We start from the raw sequence: 19,423 nt of genomic DNA, 5'->3' as shown, positions 1-19,423 counted from the left end.
TTTTCAAACAATTGATATCAATTGTGTTTCACTGGATTTATATCATTTTACAATTTAGACTTGTTTGGAATGTTTTTTAACAATTCTACATGACTTTAGAAATACTTAGATGATGTGGAGGAAAAACAACCTATTAAAAAAATGTTGTTTTGTTCATCTATTGTATTCAAAAAAAATGTTTACAGTTAAAATAATACATCAAAAATTTTCATTTTATTTTTATTTTATATTTAAAAAATGTTCGATAAAAATTTCAAATTACTCAAAAGTTATTAAGGCGAAAGGCTTCTAGATATTTAAGTATAATCAAACACACGTGTACACATATGATTTATACTTGTACAATATAATAAAAAACATGCATATATATAAAGCACAATCAAACGTGCAAGTATGATCAAACACAAACTGTATAAACTATAATCTAGCGTGCACATGATATAATCTGAATACATAGCAATATAAAGTAATTCCAAGAATAAAAGCTCAATATAAAGTAACTTTGAATATATAAAAATGTAAAGTAAGTCTGAATGTAGCAATACGTGCATGTCTAAATGAAAGTCTGGAATACATATATAAAAAGATAAACACATGAGCTATAAAGTGGCAAATCAGCATGCATCATGTCGGCCATGAACAGAGCGACCATCTGAGTGAGAGTCCTGGTGAGAGTCTGGATGTCCAATAGACTCCTGCAAAAGCAGAATTTATATTTAAATATTAAAAATATCTCTACATGTATGAATCTTATTTAAATAATCAAATATACTAGTAAATTAAAATATACTGTAACGCACATGTACATACAAAATCCGTAACTAACCTGTCCACTAGTAGGTGTAGCATCCAAAGAATCTTGCCTATGCACATGCTCTGAGCTCAAGCTAGGAGTGGCATGAGGTAACTGTTGTTCATACACGTGTATTTTAGGATTTATTTGAACAATAAATGATACTTATTTAAAGTTATTTATTAAATCTAAAATTTACATGTACATCCTTTTAAAAATTACGCGCACATAGACACTTGTGTATCAGGAGCCTGTATAGTCTGATCATCTCCTACGATCATATCAACCACATCCGTTGTGCCTGCATATCTCTCTCTGCTTGAACGAATGACTGTGGAGTGTAAGGGGCTAACTAGATGATTGGGCATCGATGAAGTGTCTGATGCTAGTAGCATATCCATAAAACCAATCTGGCTCAAACCTCGTAGCTGCTCCTCAAATGAATCCAAGCCCTCATCTGTGATATGGACCTAATCAACCTATATCTCCTCCTCTTCAGCAACAAAGTGATCTGTAGGTGGGTCACCCGGAGCATATGTAGAGTGATGAGAATGTTGTGACTGTCCCAACATATGCGTCGATGCAGTAGCTTGCATGTCTCTGAGAATCTCATCTCTAACAGCAGCTAAAGGTATCCCAAGTCGAGATGAAATGAAATGGTATGAATGTAGTAGGTCCTCGGATAAATATTGTGACATATGTACATGTCTAGCACCTCCTTCTATAGTCGCTACATCATCTAGCAAGGGGATGCCAATAGTAATATACTGATCTAAATCTAAAGCCACCCCGTGACTAGAAGATACATCTGTGGATGATTTGGAACATGGTCGGCTCCTCATATATCTACCCAGCATATCTGATGATATGGTGGTTGTTGTTGATGCAATATCTCCAATCCTATAAATTGCTTCTCTCTGAGAAGCAATCACAACATGATCCGTTGTGGGGGTGAGGGTTGGGACTATCGCCAGAAATCTCTCACCAACAAGCTCCATGTGTCTGGGTCGAAGCTCTATCACGCCTACGATATGCATCTCTATCAACAATCTTGCCCCTTCCCTATCCATAATATTCGAGAATGTCAAGGGAGTTGGGTTTCAACTGACAGTGAACCTCAGCATAGACCTGTTGTGCAAAGTATAATGGTATCTAGTTGTTATTAGGATGACGACAATGGGCAGCTAAGAAGCGTGGGTAAACCAACTTTGCAACTTGTGGATCAATGCATCGTGTCACCCAATATCCACTCACCTTATTCTTCTCTTGATACTGTGGAAAACATCCCTCCTTAATAGTTTCCTTCGAGACTGCCCCCAACATGTCAGCAAAGGAATGACGACCCCTCACCTCAGCCCTCAACTATCTATAAATAGAATCTATAACCTAGAGTGAAAATGAGGTGTGGCTAACTAGACGATCCATCAAATATTGTAAACTCCTAAAAATGGATTCGCATGTAGTATTGTGCATGCCATCTGTTTGTGGGTCATCTAAAATACCTCTCAATTTCCTCATCTCATGGTCACTACGATGAAAAATGGTACCGATATTAGGGAGAGGGTCCTGATCAGGAGCTTGTGGAGGTGGATCCTAACCAGGAGCCTTTGCATAAAGATCCTGACCCCTTAGGACCACATATGACCTCTTAGGACACTATGTGATCCGAAGGGGTATATCGTACACACTAGGATGTTATAAGGGGTCATATGTGGTCCTAAGGGGTCACGCATGTGTTCTAATGTTTTTCTAAGTTTTAAAATTTTAGTATAGATATGTCTTCTAAGTTTTTGTTAACATTTTTCTAAAATGCTGAAAAAAATAATAAATGTAAAATTATTTAATTTAAAAAACAAATTAACAAACAAATTATTTATTAATTTTTAAATAAATTTAATAAAAAATAAATAAAACAAAAAAAAGGTTATTTTGTCCACCTAAAATAATGTAGGTCGAAAGCTAAAAGATGAGAAGTGATGGGTGATGCTGATAGGGCACGGTGACGTAATGTTGACGTCGGGTTCGCTTTAATCCCCTCTCCACAGTAAACTCCAAAGTTGAAAACGACAATTTAACTTGAAATCTTAATGAGAATTGTTGCAGGGCATGCAGAGAAAGAGTGGGAGATTTTTTAATATGAAATCTTTTGAGATATGTGATTTCTTTTATTGAGCGAACACCTGAAGGTGTCGACAGAAAATGTATAAAGTATTTTTTAGTTCATTCAGAAAGACTTGATCGTAAAATTTGTAAAAAGCAGATCTTGTAAAAGGTGATCCAAAGTGAAGAGCAGAGTGAGAGGAAGTTCTAAAAGGATTTAGTAGAGCAAAGGGTGTTTGAGGCAGACCAGCTGAGTGTAGAGCCGAGAGACAGAGGATCGGTAGAGTGCAGAGCTAAGAGACAGAGGACCGGCAGAGTGCAGAGCCAAAGGTCAGAGAACCGGCAGAGTACAGAGCCAAAGGTCAGAGGACCGACAAAGTGCAGAGCCGAAGAAGAAAAATGGTGTTGTGCAGAGCAGACACAACCGGTGTGGATAAAGTGTGATTATCATTGTGGTCTGATCAAGCTATCAATAGATAAGTCAGTGGATCATCCATTTGTTGCTTTCTAACCATTACAACTTAAATCCCTTAACCGAGTGGACTTTAACAGATCCCTTTTGTAAAATCCCTTAACCGAGTGACATCTTAATTGATGTTCTTAAGTCCTTTAATCAAGATACCTTTAACATCGTAAAGGCACCAACCAGCCTTAAACAAAATCCCTTAACCAGGTGGCACCTAACAAGTGTCTTTGTAATCTCCTAATAGGGATGGTTCCTCACTAGGCATACTCAAAAATAGTACAAATTTTGTGAGTTCCTACTAACACCGTGGTTTTCTCCCTTAGGGTTTCCAAGAGATAAATCTTGTTGTCACTGTTAACTTTTCATGCATGCATATTCTACTTCAGTGATTAAGTATATTGATGAATTAAATAAATTCATATTAGAGTTAAAAGTTTTAATTGTGAAAAATTGATCAAGCGTTGATTCACCCCTCCCCTCACAGCACCGGTTGGCACTAACATTCTCCTGCTCCTGTACAACATCCATACTCATACCAGTAGCCCCAAAAGAAACATCCACTGGAATCCCTTTCCTCCAGGGCTAAAGAGTAGTCCAACACCTCAAACATGTTGAAGCCTGCATCATTCTGACTATCCCTATGGGGCTGCTTTTGACCTCTACTCTTAGCCTGGGTCTTAGTAGGAATAAACCCATCCTTATCGAGGCCACCATCCTTCAAAGGGGTTTTTGTTGGCATTATGTGAACCGATATGAGGACATAATAACATTGTATGTTGTCATTGATGTCAATATGTTGAAGAGGTGAGAACCAGCATATGTGAGAACTGGTATAACACTGTGAACCGACTTTTGTGCCAAAGTGAAGCGGTGTGTTTGTTCAAGGTGAACCGACATATGGTTATGGGAACCGGCACATAGAAGCATTGTATGACTACCGGTTGGTAGTCTCAACTTCACGGTTTCCGGTTGAAGTGCTTCAAGCCTGTGTGGCTCAACCGATGACTTTGTGTTATGAGTTAGCATGGTAACGAAGAACAGATCATGTTGCCACGTAAGCCTTGTGCGCATGAAGGATCTTGCATGAAGGAGATTGTTCATATCTACCTCGGGAATGTGTGAAGTTTGTAAAATGGTGATAACGTGTGATGGGTTATCAGCCGCCATGAAATCGGTGGAAATGGACAATGGAGAATGTCTTGAGATTGGTTCAAGAACTGTTGCATTTAATGCAGTGTGCTCAATGGTCAGGATTGAACCGTTTTGAATTCCTTAACCTAACAGGTTTAGGGTTTAGGGTTTATGCTACCAACCTATCTATTCTCCTATAAGGTCGATGTTGTGTCTCTTTCTGAGGTTGTTGGCAAAATTTGTGTGTGTGTATCCAAGAGAAGGGATACGTGATTCTTGCTAGACCAAAAGGAGAGAAGTGATACCTGCAGAGTGTAAGTGCAGAAGGTGAAAAGGAGCTTAAGCAGATCTGCTTTGGTATTGAGTGTTGTTACCAGATCATTGTAATACCTGTTGATCTCTAACCACCTCAATAGTTGGAAAATCCCTTAACAGGGTAGCTTTAACCGGCTTGCTGTAAATCCTTTAATAGGGTGACTCAAAACAATTGAGTTCTTGAAATCATCTAACAAGGTAACCCTTAACAGGTTTTAACCCTTAACTGGGTATTCTTGCCATGCCTTAACCGGGTGATCCCTAACAGGATTGGTTCCTAACAGAACCTATTGTATCAGTCTTTAACCAGACAAGGCTCCTAACAGAGCGGACTTCTAAAGAGTTTAAAAACAAGCTTGTGGGTATTCATCCCCACAATGGTTTTTCTCTATTGGGTTTCCACGTGAAAAATATGTGTGTCATGTGTGATGTCTTCTTCATGTGATGCTTTGTTGTTTTCTGTCAAGCGGTGAATCATGTTGATCTAGTTGCTCATATGTATATCTTTGATGGTAGGTTACTTGTTCATGTATTAGGGTGAAATGGAAATGAAGTGTTAGAGTATATGAGAAGATAGGTATTAACCGGTTTATGCTTGTCTCAGTTATTATGGGTTTTTGCCGGTTGTACTTTGTTTTAGGATCTGTGCTACTGTTTGTCTGTCAATGCACAGTGTATGCTAACAAACTGGTTTAAAAGTGTGTTTTTGTCTGTACTGATTCACCCCCCCCCCCTCTCAGTACCGATTTGGTACTATTCTTTCATCATTGAGTTATCAGTTTTTCCTCTATCCCCAATATCTCCTTTCGGGGCCGAAGAAGTAGGAGAACCACCATTTGCCTTATTAACCCTAGGACATTGACGTTGAATGTGTCCATACTCATGGAAAATTTGGCATTGAAAAGTAGGAGATTCATAATATAGTTGTTGAACCCATGATGAAGAGCCCCAACAAATTTCCAAAGAATCTGACAATGGATTATTCAAATCAATCTCGACACAAATAAGAGAAAAATAAATAACCTTATTTTCAAGGGTTTGTTGAGAAACTATAGCCAACTTCCCTATCAAAGCAGCAATCCTTTGCAAAATACCCTCCCTCCAAAACTCCAAAGGAAGTCGCTGCAAACAAACCCAAACAGGAACCCTCAAGGGCAACTCTTCTGCCAAGTTAAAACCCGCATGCGAGGGTTTAACAAATAAGCCACATGATTGTAAAAGTAGGGTCCTCCCTCAAAAACACGATTTCAATTAGACATGAAAGAGAAGACAACCATGAAATAGCTATTTGTAGTTAGCATAATCTCCATATCCCCCTCAACCTGCCAAGAACGACGAATTCAAGATTCCAATGCTGACAAAGAAATGTGTATCCTAAGAAATTTATGGAACAATGCATGTTTGCTCCAATGTGACATCCTCCATAATTGATTAGGAGGAATGACAAGAACCAGATGATCCTGACTCCTCGACGGACAACCATTCACTTTCTTAAGTTTAGAGCTCTCCCCTACGTAAAGATTTTGTGGACCTTGCATGCACACTCGAAGAAGATCCTCAAGGTGGCCCCGTGCCAGCCACCACCAGGATAGAGCACTTGCTCCTCCATACCCACAAAGGAAAAATCACCCACCCTCAACCGACACCAATACACCACCCTAACTCTTGCAACCTCCAACCAACAACAAAACACTGGAATGGCACCAAAATCACCACCCCGCCACCTCCAACACACCACACCACACCAACAACGTTGGAAAAAAACCTAGTTGCCACACCCCTCAGCCAACACACAAAAACATAGTTAATTATAGAGATAGTAAAATTCTCGATTCTTTTTGACAAAAATTGTTTCAATTGATAGGTACTAAGTTCACACCAAATATTCGGTACCATCCACAAACCCATGCTAGAGAAATTATGTTTCAAAACAACAAACTACATGGGTCAAGTGATTGCACTTAAGTGAATAGTGCTACAATAAATCACATATGTCCATTGACTTCCAAAGATCATAAATTCTTTTGATGGGTTTATCATATATACCTAACAATGAATCCAAGGTTACAAATTTAGTTATGTCGATTTTGGTGGATTTTGGTGTGCTTATAAGGCCATGTCTCTACACCTATACATGTACCAACACTTGTATCTTTGGCCTAAAATTGTCCTTGTTTTAGCTTAGAACCTTGTTTTCAGCCAATGGGTAATAATGAAAACTATCTAAAGAAACTATTCTTATATAAACTATGAAAACTATCTTCTCAAATATCATGTCGTGTGAAGTTGGGTGCAAAGATGGAATAAGCACTTCCCAACTTGGAAATTATATTTGAGATCAATAGATCATTATTTTATATAACATTACACTAGAGTTGTAAGCACAAATCCTTGAATCGACTAATAAAGTCCTCAATCAAAATCCATGTGAATTGAATGAAAACAAACTAATTTTCCATTTTACATGGTGAAAGCTTATCCTCCTTTTCAAACAATTCTCAATTTTTACATTACTTTAAAACCTCATATATTAAAAATCAAGTGAAACGAAGATATCTATCAACCCTCTATGTTCATTACATACACTATCATAATTGGCTTTCTTTTCAATATCATCTACTCTTCTTATGTCTGTTGAACAATCTTGTAAAGAACACCATTAACAATGCCTCTATATGCAAAAGTTTGACAATTTGGAGTTGCCAAAATAAGAACTAAGAGAGAACACAATGCAATCATAACTAGTACACAAGCAAAATTTACATAAAGATCTATTAGTTAAACATGTTGCATGACTAACCTCTTCCTGATGACCCTTGGCCTCTACTTAAAGAATTCAAATACCTTCAAATTGTTAGAGATAATCTTTTAAGTTCTTGGTTAAGGTGATGCAAGGTTGGGTGGCAACAAACTCATCCATTAAGAGGGTCATCTCTCATTTTGAAGTCTTCATAGCTTGTATCAACTAAAATCCTTTATATTGAGGAGGTGCAATCTACAAAGTGATCAAATGACTCCATGTTTAAGTCTAACATAATTTAGAAGACACATTTGTCTAGGGTGCAAGTGCCAAAAGGGGTTTTTTCATGCCACAAATGTCAAATTATCAGTGGATATCCAAAAAAATCATAAAGTGTCCAAAAAAATTTTCAAAAAAATCATAAAATGGCTTAAAAAACCAAAAAATCATAAAATATCCTAAAAAAATACAAAAGAAATAAATTGTCTTGAAAAAATTCAAAAAAATCATTAGATGTCTTGAAAAAAATCCAAAAAAATTATAAAATGTCTTAAAAAATCCAAAAAAGTCATAAATGTATTGAAAAAATCCAAAAAAGTTATAAAATGCTTTGAAAAAATCCAAAAAAATCATAGAATGTCTTGAAAAAATAAAAATAAAACTTAAAATTTATTTTAAAAACCCTAAAAATCAAAAAAACCACAAAAAAAAACTTCACAATAAACTATCTCGCAAAGATCAAGCACTTGAATAGATATCCAGTAAACACTTAGCTCAACAACAAATAATATATCCTATCAAAATCTGCAATCACACCAATCAATTGTCTTATCAATCTAATCATCCAACCCTATCAATCAATCAACTTCTAATCTAGGCAATCCAATTTGGGCCAAAACCAAATCTCTTTAAAACCTTCAAAAGGAAAGCTTGATCCACCTGATCATATTCTTTTTGAATGTCTAATTTAACCATTACCCTATCCATTTTTTATTTCCTAATAGAGTGTATTGCCTTGTGAGTAGTGGTGATGCCCTCCACTATGAATCTTTTTGGAACAAACCCACTTTGTTCTTCTGATATAATCTCCTTCAGGTTTGTCTTTAGTCTATTTGCCATCACCTTAGCTATAATTTTATAAACTATATATTACATAGGGAGATCAACCTAAAATGATCAAATGACTGCACTAACTCTTTTTGGGAAATAAGGGAATCAAAGTGCCATTCAAAAATTTGGACATATAAGTTTCCACCCTTGATTCCTCCACTACCTCCTAAAGGTCTATTTTGATAGTTTCCCATAAAAATGGAAGAAGGAAGGTGGAAAGCCATCTAAGCCTGGAGCCTAGTCACCCACCATAAAAAAAACTTTTTGTACCTCTTCTAGAGAAACTACTCCATGGAGCATTGAATTTTGTTGATCAAAAGTAATCTTGGGGATCACCTCCAAATACTCATTCCCAATAGTCTCATCACATTCTCCATCTAAGGACAATAAAATTTTGAAATATCTTTCTCCCTCCTAGTTAATGTCTTCCCTTTTTGTTAATTGAATACCTTCAACATTATTGATTTCAAAGATTATATTATTTGATCTCCTGGCTCTAACATAATTGTGGAAGAATTGTGTTCCCATCTCCTTCTTTGAGCCAACATTACCACGATTATTGGCACCAAAAAATTTCCTCCCTGGCCAAGATCTCCAAAAGTTGTTGTTTTAGCTCTTTTTCTTTATGAAATTCCCATTCTAACATTCCCTTGACTATTATCTCTTTATTTATCTCTTTGAGGTCCTTTTCAATTCTCAATTTTTTTTCAAAGATGTTCTTGAAATGCTCTCTATTCCACTACTTCAGTTTGTACTTGAGATGCTCGAGCTTCCTAAAGAGTATATACTCTTTCTTACCTGCTACTAGTGACACATTGTTCTACAAAATTTAATAGGATTCCTCACATTGACATTCCTAAGCCACATGTGCTCAAATTTAAATAGACTGTATAGGGACTGTATCCTCTTGTAGGATTAGGGCAATAAGGAAATGGCTTGATCCCAAGAAGGGAAGGGTGGACACCTCATAAAATAAAGAGTTATATGCCCATTTCCTAGCTAAGAAGAATCTGTTTAGCTTCTCTACAATACAAGTTAAACCCAACCTTCTATTAGTCCATGCGAATGATCTATTTCTAGGGATAACTTCTAATAGACCATTTGTAGAGATGAAATTTTGAAAGTCTATATGAGCCACTCCCAAAGCTCCTTTGCCACTAAATTTCTCTTTTGAATTCTTGGTGGCATTAAAATCTATCTCTATGACAAGTGTGGCATCCTTAACCAATTCAATAACTGTTGACAAATGACTCCAAAGTTCCATTTTTTGCCCCACTCCTAAAGCCCCATATACATTAAGAAACACAAATACCTTGCGGCTAGCTACTAACCATACCTTGACAAGTTGTCAATGCTTGCTTTGAGAAATCCCATCAACCTTGATAGTTTGAGGTTTCTTGAGGAACCCAAGACCAGTCATGGCCCCTTCCACATCCATGAATAAGCCTTTCCAATTATTCCATCTCTTTAAAATGTTCAAGATTACCTCTCTCCCTAATTTTGTTTCCTAAAGCATCACAATATCCGGTTGCATTTGATCAAAACACCACTTGATCACCCACCTCTTGTTAGAGGCATTGTAGCTCCTAACATTCCATGATAGGATTTTCATTTGTTCCCAAAAATTCTTGGATCCAAGCTTTCTCTAGCCTTTGTTGCTCCTTGCTAACTCTAACATAAATTTGTTAGATTTTCTACCTCTAGATTTATTTTCTCCAACTTTAACTTTATCAGTCATCGACAAGGTTTGGTAGAATGCCCACTTTTCTAGAATGTCTTCCTCTCTATCGTCTCCAAATGCCTTCATCTTCAATGGCATATTCACTATGCCCATCTACAATGTGACACACGGGTTTTGTGAAACCCATTTACTCCCCTACTAGGTGACTGATTTGCAATGGAGACACCTGTGAGGGGGAGAGCCTACATGGGCTAGATGTGCCTCCAAGACTCAAACTTCTCTTCTCAACCTAATTTGGGCTCTTTCTTTGATACACTTTTTTAATCAGTCTGAGATCATTTCTAATCTCTACAAGATCCTTATTATTCCTACCTCGTTCTTGGGAGCTATGGACTTCGCTATTGTGATTAAGGATGTTCTCTTACCAAGGAGATCATTCGACGCTTCCTCAATTGTAGGGGTGGTGTCAATGCCAATGTCCACAAAATTCTCATCCTTGTATGTTGCAGAGATATCCCCAACTTGACCTTCATCTCCCTCTACCAAATCATCACATGGTTCACTGGTTGTTCCTTATAGGCTGTTAAGGTTGAGCAATCCATCTCTAGGATCTTTAGGATTCTTACTTCCTTCAAGATATTTGTTTGTTCATTACCAATGGGGGAGGTACTTACACCAATAGTCTCACCCAATTTCTCTTTGCCATTTTCATTGACCACACACTCCTCTGCAAAGTGATTGTCTTTCTTGCATATTTTGTAGTTTTGCAATATCTCTTCTACTTCTATTTGTTGGTGCCACACACCTTCATTGGACCAGAGTTCTATTTCTTTTGGAAGAGGGGGAAATGGTTTCCAAAAAAAATGCAGATCATCACATTTAAATGTTTAAGTCCTTTTCCACTACTTCATTTACCTTGATAAAACGACCCAACTTATTTCCTATGAGCTTCAAGGCTTCCAACTCCCAATACTTTTGAGACAAGTTATAAAGGTGTATCCATATCGTATAAATAATAATTGCAAGCAAAGTGTATGCCAAAGTGTTAAAGGAAATGCATACAAAGTAAATGCCTATTCAAACACACTTCCAACAAACAACTAGGATGCTAAAGTAAAATAAACAAGTTTGAAAATCACTTCAAACAAACAATTAATTTATGCTAAAGCTCAATATAACTAATAATTGCAAACAAAGTGTATGCCAAAGTGTTAACATTCAAACATACAAAGTAAATGTCAAAGTGGATGCCAAAACACACTAAACAAACAAGTTAGAAAGTCTGGTTCAAGCTAACAATTAATGTATGCCAAATCTCAAACACACAATTCATTTAAACAATAAATGCAAACACATTGACTAGTAAAGAGGTAAAATTTAAATATGCAAAGTTAATGTCAAAATGGATCAAATATAAGTCTACCAAAATTCAAACCCATGCATAAGTAATCAATGTTCCAAACACACATTTCACAACTAGTGGATGCCGAAACACAATAAACAAACAAGTTTAAAAATCACTTCAAACAAACAATTAATGTATGCCAAAGTTCAAAGATAGACTTCATATAAACAATAAATGCAACCAAAGTGAATAACAAAGTGTCAAAGTTTAAACTTGTAAAGTAAATTTCAAAATGAATCAAATGTAAGTCAATGCCAAAATTCAAACTCATACTACAATAATCAGCAAGTGAATCAATGTGCAACTGCATACGCACACTTCACACAAACAATAAATGGGCTCCAAAAATAAAACACAATAAATAAACATGTTTAAATTGCAATCCGCTAATAATACAACATTGCTAATAACAAAACAATAATTACTATGATGTTACCAGATTACATTATAATTAAAGTATATTGCAATGCTTAAATAATTACACAAAAAATGTCAAAATATTATATGTGATGAAATAAATCCAAAAGCTAAATATTATACAATAAAAAATAATATAAAATTAACACAAAGATTGTAGACTGAAAAGAATGGTCATGGCCAATGACCATTCCCTGCAACAATGACAAATAAAAAATAATCTAAAATCAACACAAAGACAGTAGACTGAAACGAATGGCCGTGGTCAATGACCATTCCCCAGTCTTGGGAAGGGGGCCAATTCAACCCCTTCCAAATAATTTTTTTGTATTAAACAATACCTAAATATGTTTACATATCAATTTACAAATTACATTTTGAAGTTGATCCATTTCAACAATTGATTCAAAAGAAACATTTTCTCCAGTTTTAGATATCAAATATTACATTACAGACCATTTTGACCCATTTCAACAATTGATTCAAAAGAATGGTCATGGCCAATGACCATTCCCTGCAACATTGGGAAGGGTGACAAATAAAAAATAATCTAAAATCAACACAAAGACACTAGACTGAAACCAATGGCCATAGTCAATGACAGTCTTGGGAAGGGGGCCAATTCAACCCCTTCCAAATATTTTTTTTGTATTAAACAATACCTAAATCTGTTTACATGTCAATTTACAAATTACATTTTGAAGTTGACCCATTTCAACAATTGATTCAAAAGCAACATTCTCTCCATCAAATATTACATTACAGTTCATTACAAGATTTCAAACATTTTAATTTACAGATTAAATTTTGAAGAAGACCCATTTCAACAATTGATTAAGCAACATTTTCTCCACTTTTAGATATCAAATATTACATTACAACCCATTACAAGATTTCAAACATTTCTGAACCATCATGTCAGAAACTTAACATCAAACATGATTTAAATTTATATTAATTTCTCTATCAATAGAATATACAACAATTAAATATACTATTATTAAAATAAAACTAACATAAGAAAATTCAATAAATAATTTTAATGGAAATATATGAATACTTACTGAATGTTGCAGAATCTTTTAGATGCACCAAAACCTTTAAATAATCAGATTATAAATCTATTTAATACAAATTTTTAAGACATATTTAATCAACAAATGGAATTCTAAAATACACTTCTATGTGTCAGCTGTTAATATACAAAGCCTAACACATTTACAATTCTTGTCTATAGGAATAGGGAAGCCATGGAAATGGTGAACAATGAAGTATTTGAAAACATAATTGAAATATATTTTCCAGGAACAACCCAAAACAGAATTTGAACTAGAAAAAGGAAAGCAAGACAGAAACTGGGGATGAAAACTGAGTGCAACTGTAAAATTAAGACCACAATAACAATTGAGATCCATTCATTACTCTGGACTCTAGGAATTACTCTGCAGACTTAGTGTTCAGTGTTAGTGGCATGGCAAGGGGATTGATAGCCTTGTCGGAAGATGTAACATGGTAAAACTAACCTCAATTTATGTAATTCTCCTTGAAAATCATAAACTTCTTAACTGTATTAAGGATTACATAATACAAAGATCACCATAATACATATTACAGACCAACAATAAACATATAAACACTGCTACTGAATTAGAACAGTTTTATGTCTTGTGTCAATAAACAAACCATACTAATGCTACCCAAATTAACAATACAGACAAATATATTGTCCAACAAACGGTTCATAAATGACTGACCATAAACTTTAATTAAATAACTGGACTTCAGCTCATCGTTAAGTGGATTGGACTTCTTAGCTGTGAGATCATAACTACATTCTACACTTGCTCGAGGCTTATTAGGAGTTTGGAATAACTTCTATGGTTTAGGACCTACAAACTTATACTCAGTCAAACTGTGATTTGAGTTATGGATCTGAGTTATGCAATCCATGTAGATATGGAAAACTAAGCAGAATAAAGCTACCAGAGGTTTGAAATCCAAAATCCACAATAAAGTTGCTCAAAAGAATTAAAACATTTGGTGAAGCATGTTTCGTATGGACTTTTGGGTTGAAGACTGATACAGACTCTTAAACTTTATGAAACTGTAGATGTAATAGTGACTTAACTTTTCTGCTCCGTTAAGACTTTATAAAGTGAGATTCAGATCTAAAAATTTAAATGTGACATGATGAGCAATGTTGACCTTTGTGGATCACACAAATTTATGGGTAAAAGAATTAGGTTAATTTTTAGGATTTAATTAAATAAATAGAATGTTGAAAAAAATTAGATTCAAATTGTAGATGAAATAATTTAGGAATTAGGAAAGTATGGAGAATGTCAAAGATAATGTCAAAATTAAGTCCCATTATTACTCAGTCTAGATTGTGCTAAGTATTTATTTATTTTTATTTATTTCCATCAAATTTTATGGTGTCTGTTATAGTGGGGTAGAAGGTGGATCAGACAATTGAAAATTCGATTGATCAAAATGAATTAGATGTATTATAAAAAAAATTTAGACAACAACTGCAAAAGCCCTATTATTTACCCAAACCTAGATTGCACTAAGTATCTAAAAGAATGATGCAGAAGGAAAAATCAAATGAACAAAGAAAATGATAAATTCATAATTTATAATCTATTTTAAAAAAAATATTTTAAATCAAATTAAATTAAATGAATGAAGAAGTAAATATGATAGATTATTTTCAAAAATTTGACTTAAACAAATTTACATGAATTAAAGCATTTTCAAAAAAGATTGTAGAAAAAAATTTCATTACTCTAATATCTCACCTGTACCCTGAAGACCAGAAAAGCCATCAGCAAAGTGCAATTGGTTCTTCAGCAAGTGCAACCAAGATTCAGATCCCACCCTTCTTATTGCTAGATCGTCTGTTGTAAAGTCTTCCAATTTGGATCTCCACATCATTGAACTATGGGTGTTTTCTGCATCACTGTCACCAGATCCCAAGGTCCTTGGCTCTTGACCTTGCAAGACCCTAGTAAATGTGGGAACCTGCATAGAATCACTAGAGGCCTGACTTGAACCTGCAAAAACACATAATGTGGCAAATTACGATACTTGGAAATTGCTATTGGAGATCTCCAGCTTTATATTTATATTTTAGTTTGATACATCTATTGAAACTTCTACCCAGAATTGAAAAACATGGAGACACTAGAAGTGTATTCGCTCGAGGTCGCTTGCTCCTCGCTGCAGGCAAAAGATTCAGTGAAACTAGAGCCACAAATGGCTCAATTTCCCATGGTGAGACCCTTTCTGGATGGCTAACCATTGAGATTTCATCCCATTACACCTGAATGCAACAACTACATGCATTAAATACAGTATAAAACTGCACGAGTCACAATTCCAAATCCCAAAATATGAAATCCATAAGCACACAAAGGTTGTGGTGGTTGCATAATCCATGGCACCTCAAGGGACCTCCATTCTGAAGCTGGCCATCTCACTGGATCGACATCACCTATACCAATAATGGTGCCACTAAACCTACAACCCAACAAGGACATGTTGAACAAAAGTTTCAACGAATGATTTAAAACATTTAGTGAAGCAAGTTTTATATGGACTTTTGGGTTCAAGAATGATACAGACTTTCAAACTTCATGAAAGTGCAGATGTGATATTGTGAGTGAGTCTCAAGTCTGGATTATTAATGATAAGATTGGAGACTTAATAACTAATCTGCTTTATTTGACTGTATAAAGTGAGATTCAGATCTAAATATCTATATGTGACATGGTGAGCAATGTTGACTTTAATGGTGAGGATAATGTCAAAATTTATTATCAAAGTAATAAATACATAATACCAAAAAAACTTTAAAAGATTCTATACATAAAATACAAGAATGAAAAAAAAATACATAACAAACATATAAAAATAGAACTCAACACAAAAATAGAAACAGAGACATCACAGACAAAAATAGAATGACAATTAAAGAAATAAAGAAGTAAATGGAATGACAGGTAAACATATTCTAACTTCGATTACCCAAACAAGCTTTCACTGCGAGAGTAACAATGCTATTGGTAAGAAATTGGCAGCAAGATAAAAAAAAAATTAAGAAATCTCAAGATCACAAACTCACTTGTATAGGTTAAAGCATTGATGAAAATTAGATTAAGCAGAATCATGGTCCTATCCAATTGTTAAGTTCTGTAAAACACTAGTCAGTACTTACAACCGCAAATGTTTGGTGTCCTCCCAATATATGTAAATAGAAAAATTCAGTGCTATAACCCAAGATTTTATTCATTCCACCACAACTGCAAATAAATTTTAACAGGAACCCATCATGGAAATTATAAACAGAAGCCCCTCCATAGTATCCTACCATAGCAAATTTAGTTTAGAATCAAAATGTAATTATCTGATCCTAATATTAATCAAGTTTTTATTTCTATAATATAGAACATTTTCATCATCATCCTGATAACAAACAGATGTAGAGACACCATCATAATCTAACTTTCTATGAAAAGAGATGTGAAATTGAAACAAGGTGAGCATATGAGCATCTGATCCCTAATTTGGGAATCTGAAAACCTCAAACTTCAATGGATGATATCCATTCCATTCTTTCATCTACTACCCTAATTATTGTCTACAGTATTAACTACCTATAATTCAAAAAATCAAACTTAAAACAGATCATCGCCAATATTACAATATACACCAAATTCCTCTGTACATCAATTATTTAAAACACATAAATTATGTGAAACGAAAAAAGAAAACACAGCAAATAGATTGGGCGAGTATCAAATGTACCGAGTATTTTCTGGGCGCATCTCCAATTAACCACTTTGTCGAATGTATAGTTCTCCTTGTTGTTGCCTGCGCCCATGCCCCATTAAAAAATCACCACCTACAGGAAGAAAATACACAAAATACCAAGAAAACTGAAAAAATAAAAGAATTCAAACAAGGTAATCAAATGAAAACATAGTATACAAACAGAAGAAGATGAATTCAAACATAGTATACAAACAGAAGAAGATGAATTCAAACATAGTAAACAAATGCAAACAAGAAAAGGAAAATAAAAACACATAACGAATTTAAAACCAGAAATCACAAGCAAAACTCAAAACAGAGGCATGGCCACGCTAAAAACACACAACACAGAGAAAATTAAACAGAAAAACACAAAAGAAAAAGAAGAGTCTGCTCTACTCCTCAAATAATCAGCCCATTTTAAAGAGGTGAAATCTTCTTTTTTCCAACGGTGAAATCTGCTTTTTTTTAACGGCAACATTTTTTAGAAAAAAAAAACAAACCATTTTCTCGATTTTTGTAGTTTTGAGAGCCCTTGATACACGCTCCTTTGAAACAAATTGTAAATTGGATGCAATTCCTTTAAAAAATCTATTTCCAAATTATTCATTTTAATTTAATTTTAAAATATTTTTTGTGTTCCTTAATATGATTAAGAATTGCCACGGTTAAAGTTCATAGCTAAATAAATAAATTGAAAAATAATATTAGATATAATTTAGGTAAATTAAATAAATTGTATACAATATAACTCATGTGGATTAAATTAATGATAACTGATGTTAGATAATTTAGAAATAAGTGTTAGTTGTAAGAAAGAAAGATGTATCTAGCACATAATTTAACGAGAAAGGGAGAATGCTATCTAATAGAATCAATTTATTATATTCTAAGAAAATGTCAATATTTACATTTTCATAAATCTTAAATCTAGGTGGTCATAACAATATATGATTATTGAAGTTGCATGAGTTTGATTCGCCATAGCTTCAACTAAAAAATGTGGACATTCGAGAGGGAAAATATGTGTGGGTCAATCCCACAAGTCTAGGATATGTCCTTATAATGGATTACATCTATATGATTCAAGAAATTGAAGATTAGTGACCTAAGGAAATCAAGAATAGTTACCCAAACAATCAAATATTGAAAAAATGTGGAAAATGGATCGAATGTCAACTAAAATATGAAAGGACTAAAATTATGATGGCATGAAGTCCAAAGAATTATGATGGCGTGAAAGAAAGTCAAGAATGGATAGTTTGAGCAGTCTAAAATTATGACTTGGTATTAAATTCAACAAAGATATTAAATTATAATTAGAACTTTAAGATACTTGTTGAAATTAGAGAGGAAATAGTATATAAAGAGGCCTAAGAGCGAAAAAATAAAAATTATAAAATTGTTACTAGTTTTGATAATTGGGCAACGTGGACATGTCAAGGTAGGTAGGGAAATGCCAAGGGAATGAATTTCCAAGTCTCTTGATCATTACAAAGTGCAAGTTAATCCTGAGTAGTCTCTAAAAATCCCTAAGAGCCAAAAATATAATGTTGTAAAATTGGTAATGGTTTTGACAAATGGGCAACATGAACATGTCAAGGTAGGAAGGTATATTCTATGGAAGACCTTTGTTTATTTTCCAAGGAATTCATCATTATGGGGTGTAATAATTCAAAGTTGTCTCTAAAGAACCCTAAGAGCAAAAAATTGCCAAACTATGATAAAGTCATTCCAGGAGTTCATGGCATGTAGGAATACTTTGTCTAGACGTACAAGTGGATATAGAATCCATTCAAACTAACCTCTCTCAATTTTAGTCAAATCGAGGCTATTTGAGCATTCCAATATCAAATGCATTTTTGCAAAAAATGTCAATGGAAAACAATGGAAAAATGGAAAGAAGTCATGCATCCTAGAGAAAAACGAGTTATACCAACACACCAATTTGGGTAGATAAATTCTATGGAAGGCCTATGTTTATTTCCCAAGCGCCCTAATTATTTCTAGAGTGCACTATTCTGGGACATAGTCTCTAAAGAGCCCAAAGAGAAAAAAAATTTCAATCTATGTCAAAGTAGTTCTCGGATATCATGGCACAAAGGAATGTTTCATTTGGACCTACAAGTGGATATTGCATCCCTCCAAAATAACCTCTCTCAATTTTGGTCAAATAAAAATTGTTTGAACATAGTAGCATTGAATGCATTCTAGCAAAAACTATTAATGGAGAATAGTACAAAAAAAAAGAAAGAAGCAAAAATATAGAATAGTATAAAAACTATTAGCTAGAGCATATATTTTATACCTACTATTAGTTGGAGCATATATTTTATACCTATAATCGTCATTATACATACACGTGACATTCATGAATATACATAAGTAGGTGCATACACATAATGTTTTGATTGTAGTGTTATCTGCATTTCACATGGTACATATTGTTC

The 19,423-nt window shown here is 34.4% G+C and overlaps 1 protein-coding gene across 3 annotated transcripts; it reads right to left on the bottom strand.

Moving 5' to 3' along the window:
• Window positions 1-479: 479 nt before the first annotated feature.
• LOC131068331 (auxin response factor 2A) lies at window positions 480-17,499 on the bottom strand. Of its 3 annotated transcripts, XM_058003507.2 has the most exons (5): window positions 16,968-17,499; window positions 15,605-15,680; window positions 15,321-15,483; window positions 14,960-15,214; window positions 480-695 (listed from the first exon to the last, which is right to left on the bottom strand). In XM_058003507.2, exons 3-5 carry the CDS (start codon window positions 15,460-15,462, stop codon window positions 625-627), a joined length of 468 nt encoding a protein of 155 aa, XP_057859490.1. In that variant the 5' UTR covers window positions 15,463-15,483; window positions 15,605-15,680; window positions 16,968-17,499; the 3' UTR covers window positions 480-624. The 3 variants fall into 3 exon arrangements, with proteins under 3 accessions (XP_057859490.1, XP_057859491.1, XP_057859492.1); XM_058003508.2 differs by lacking the exon at window positions 15,605-15,680; XM_058003509.2 differs by lacking the exons at window positions 15,321-15,483; window positions 15,605-15,680 and having other exon boundaries at window positions 16,968-17,494.
• Between the last annotated feature and the right edge of the window lie 1,924 nt (window positions 17,500-19,423).

The sequence above is a fragment of the Cryptomeria japonica genome, chromosome 11 (genome assembly GCF_030272615.1).
Source record: "Cryptomeria japonica chromosome 11, Sugi_1.0, whole genome shotgun sequence".
Classification (NCBI taxonomy): domain Eukaryota; kingdom Viridiplantae; phylum Streptophyta; class Pinopsida; order Cupressales; family Cupressaceae; genus Cryptomeria; species Cryptomeria japonica.
The sequence above is the reverse complement of the archived record's forward strand: the minus strand, read 5'-3'. Positions and strand labels throughout refer to the sequence as shown.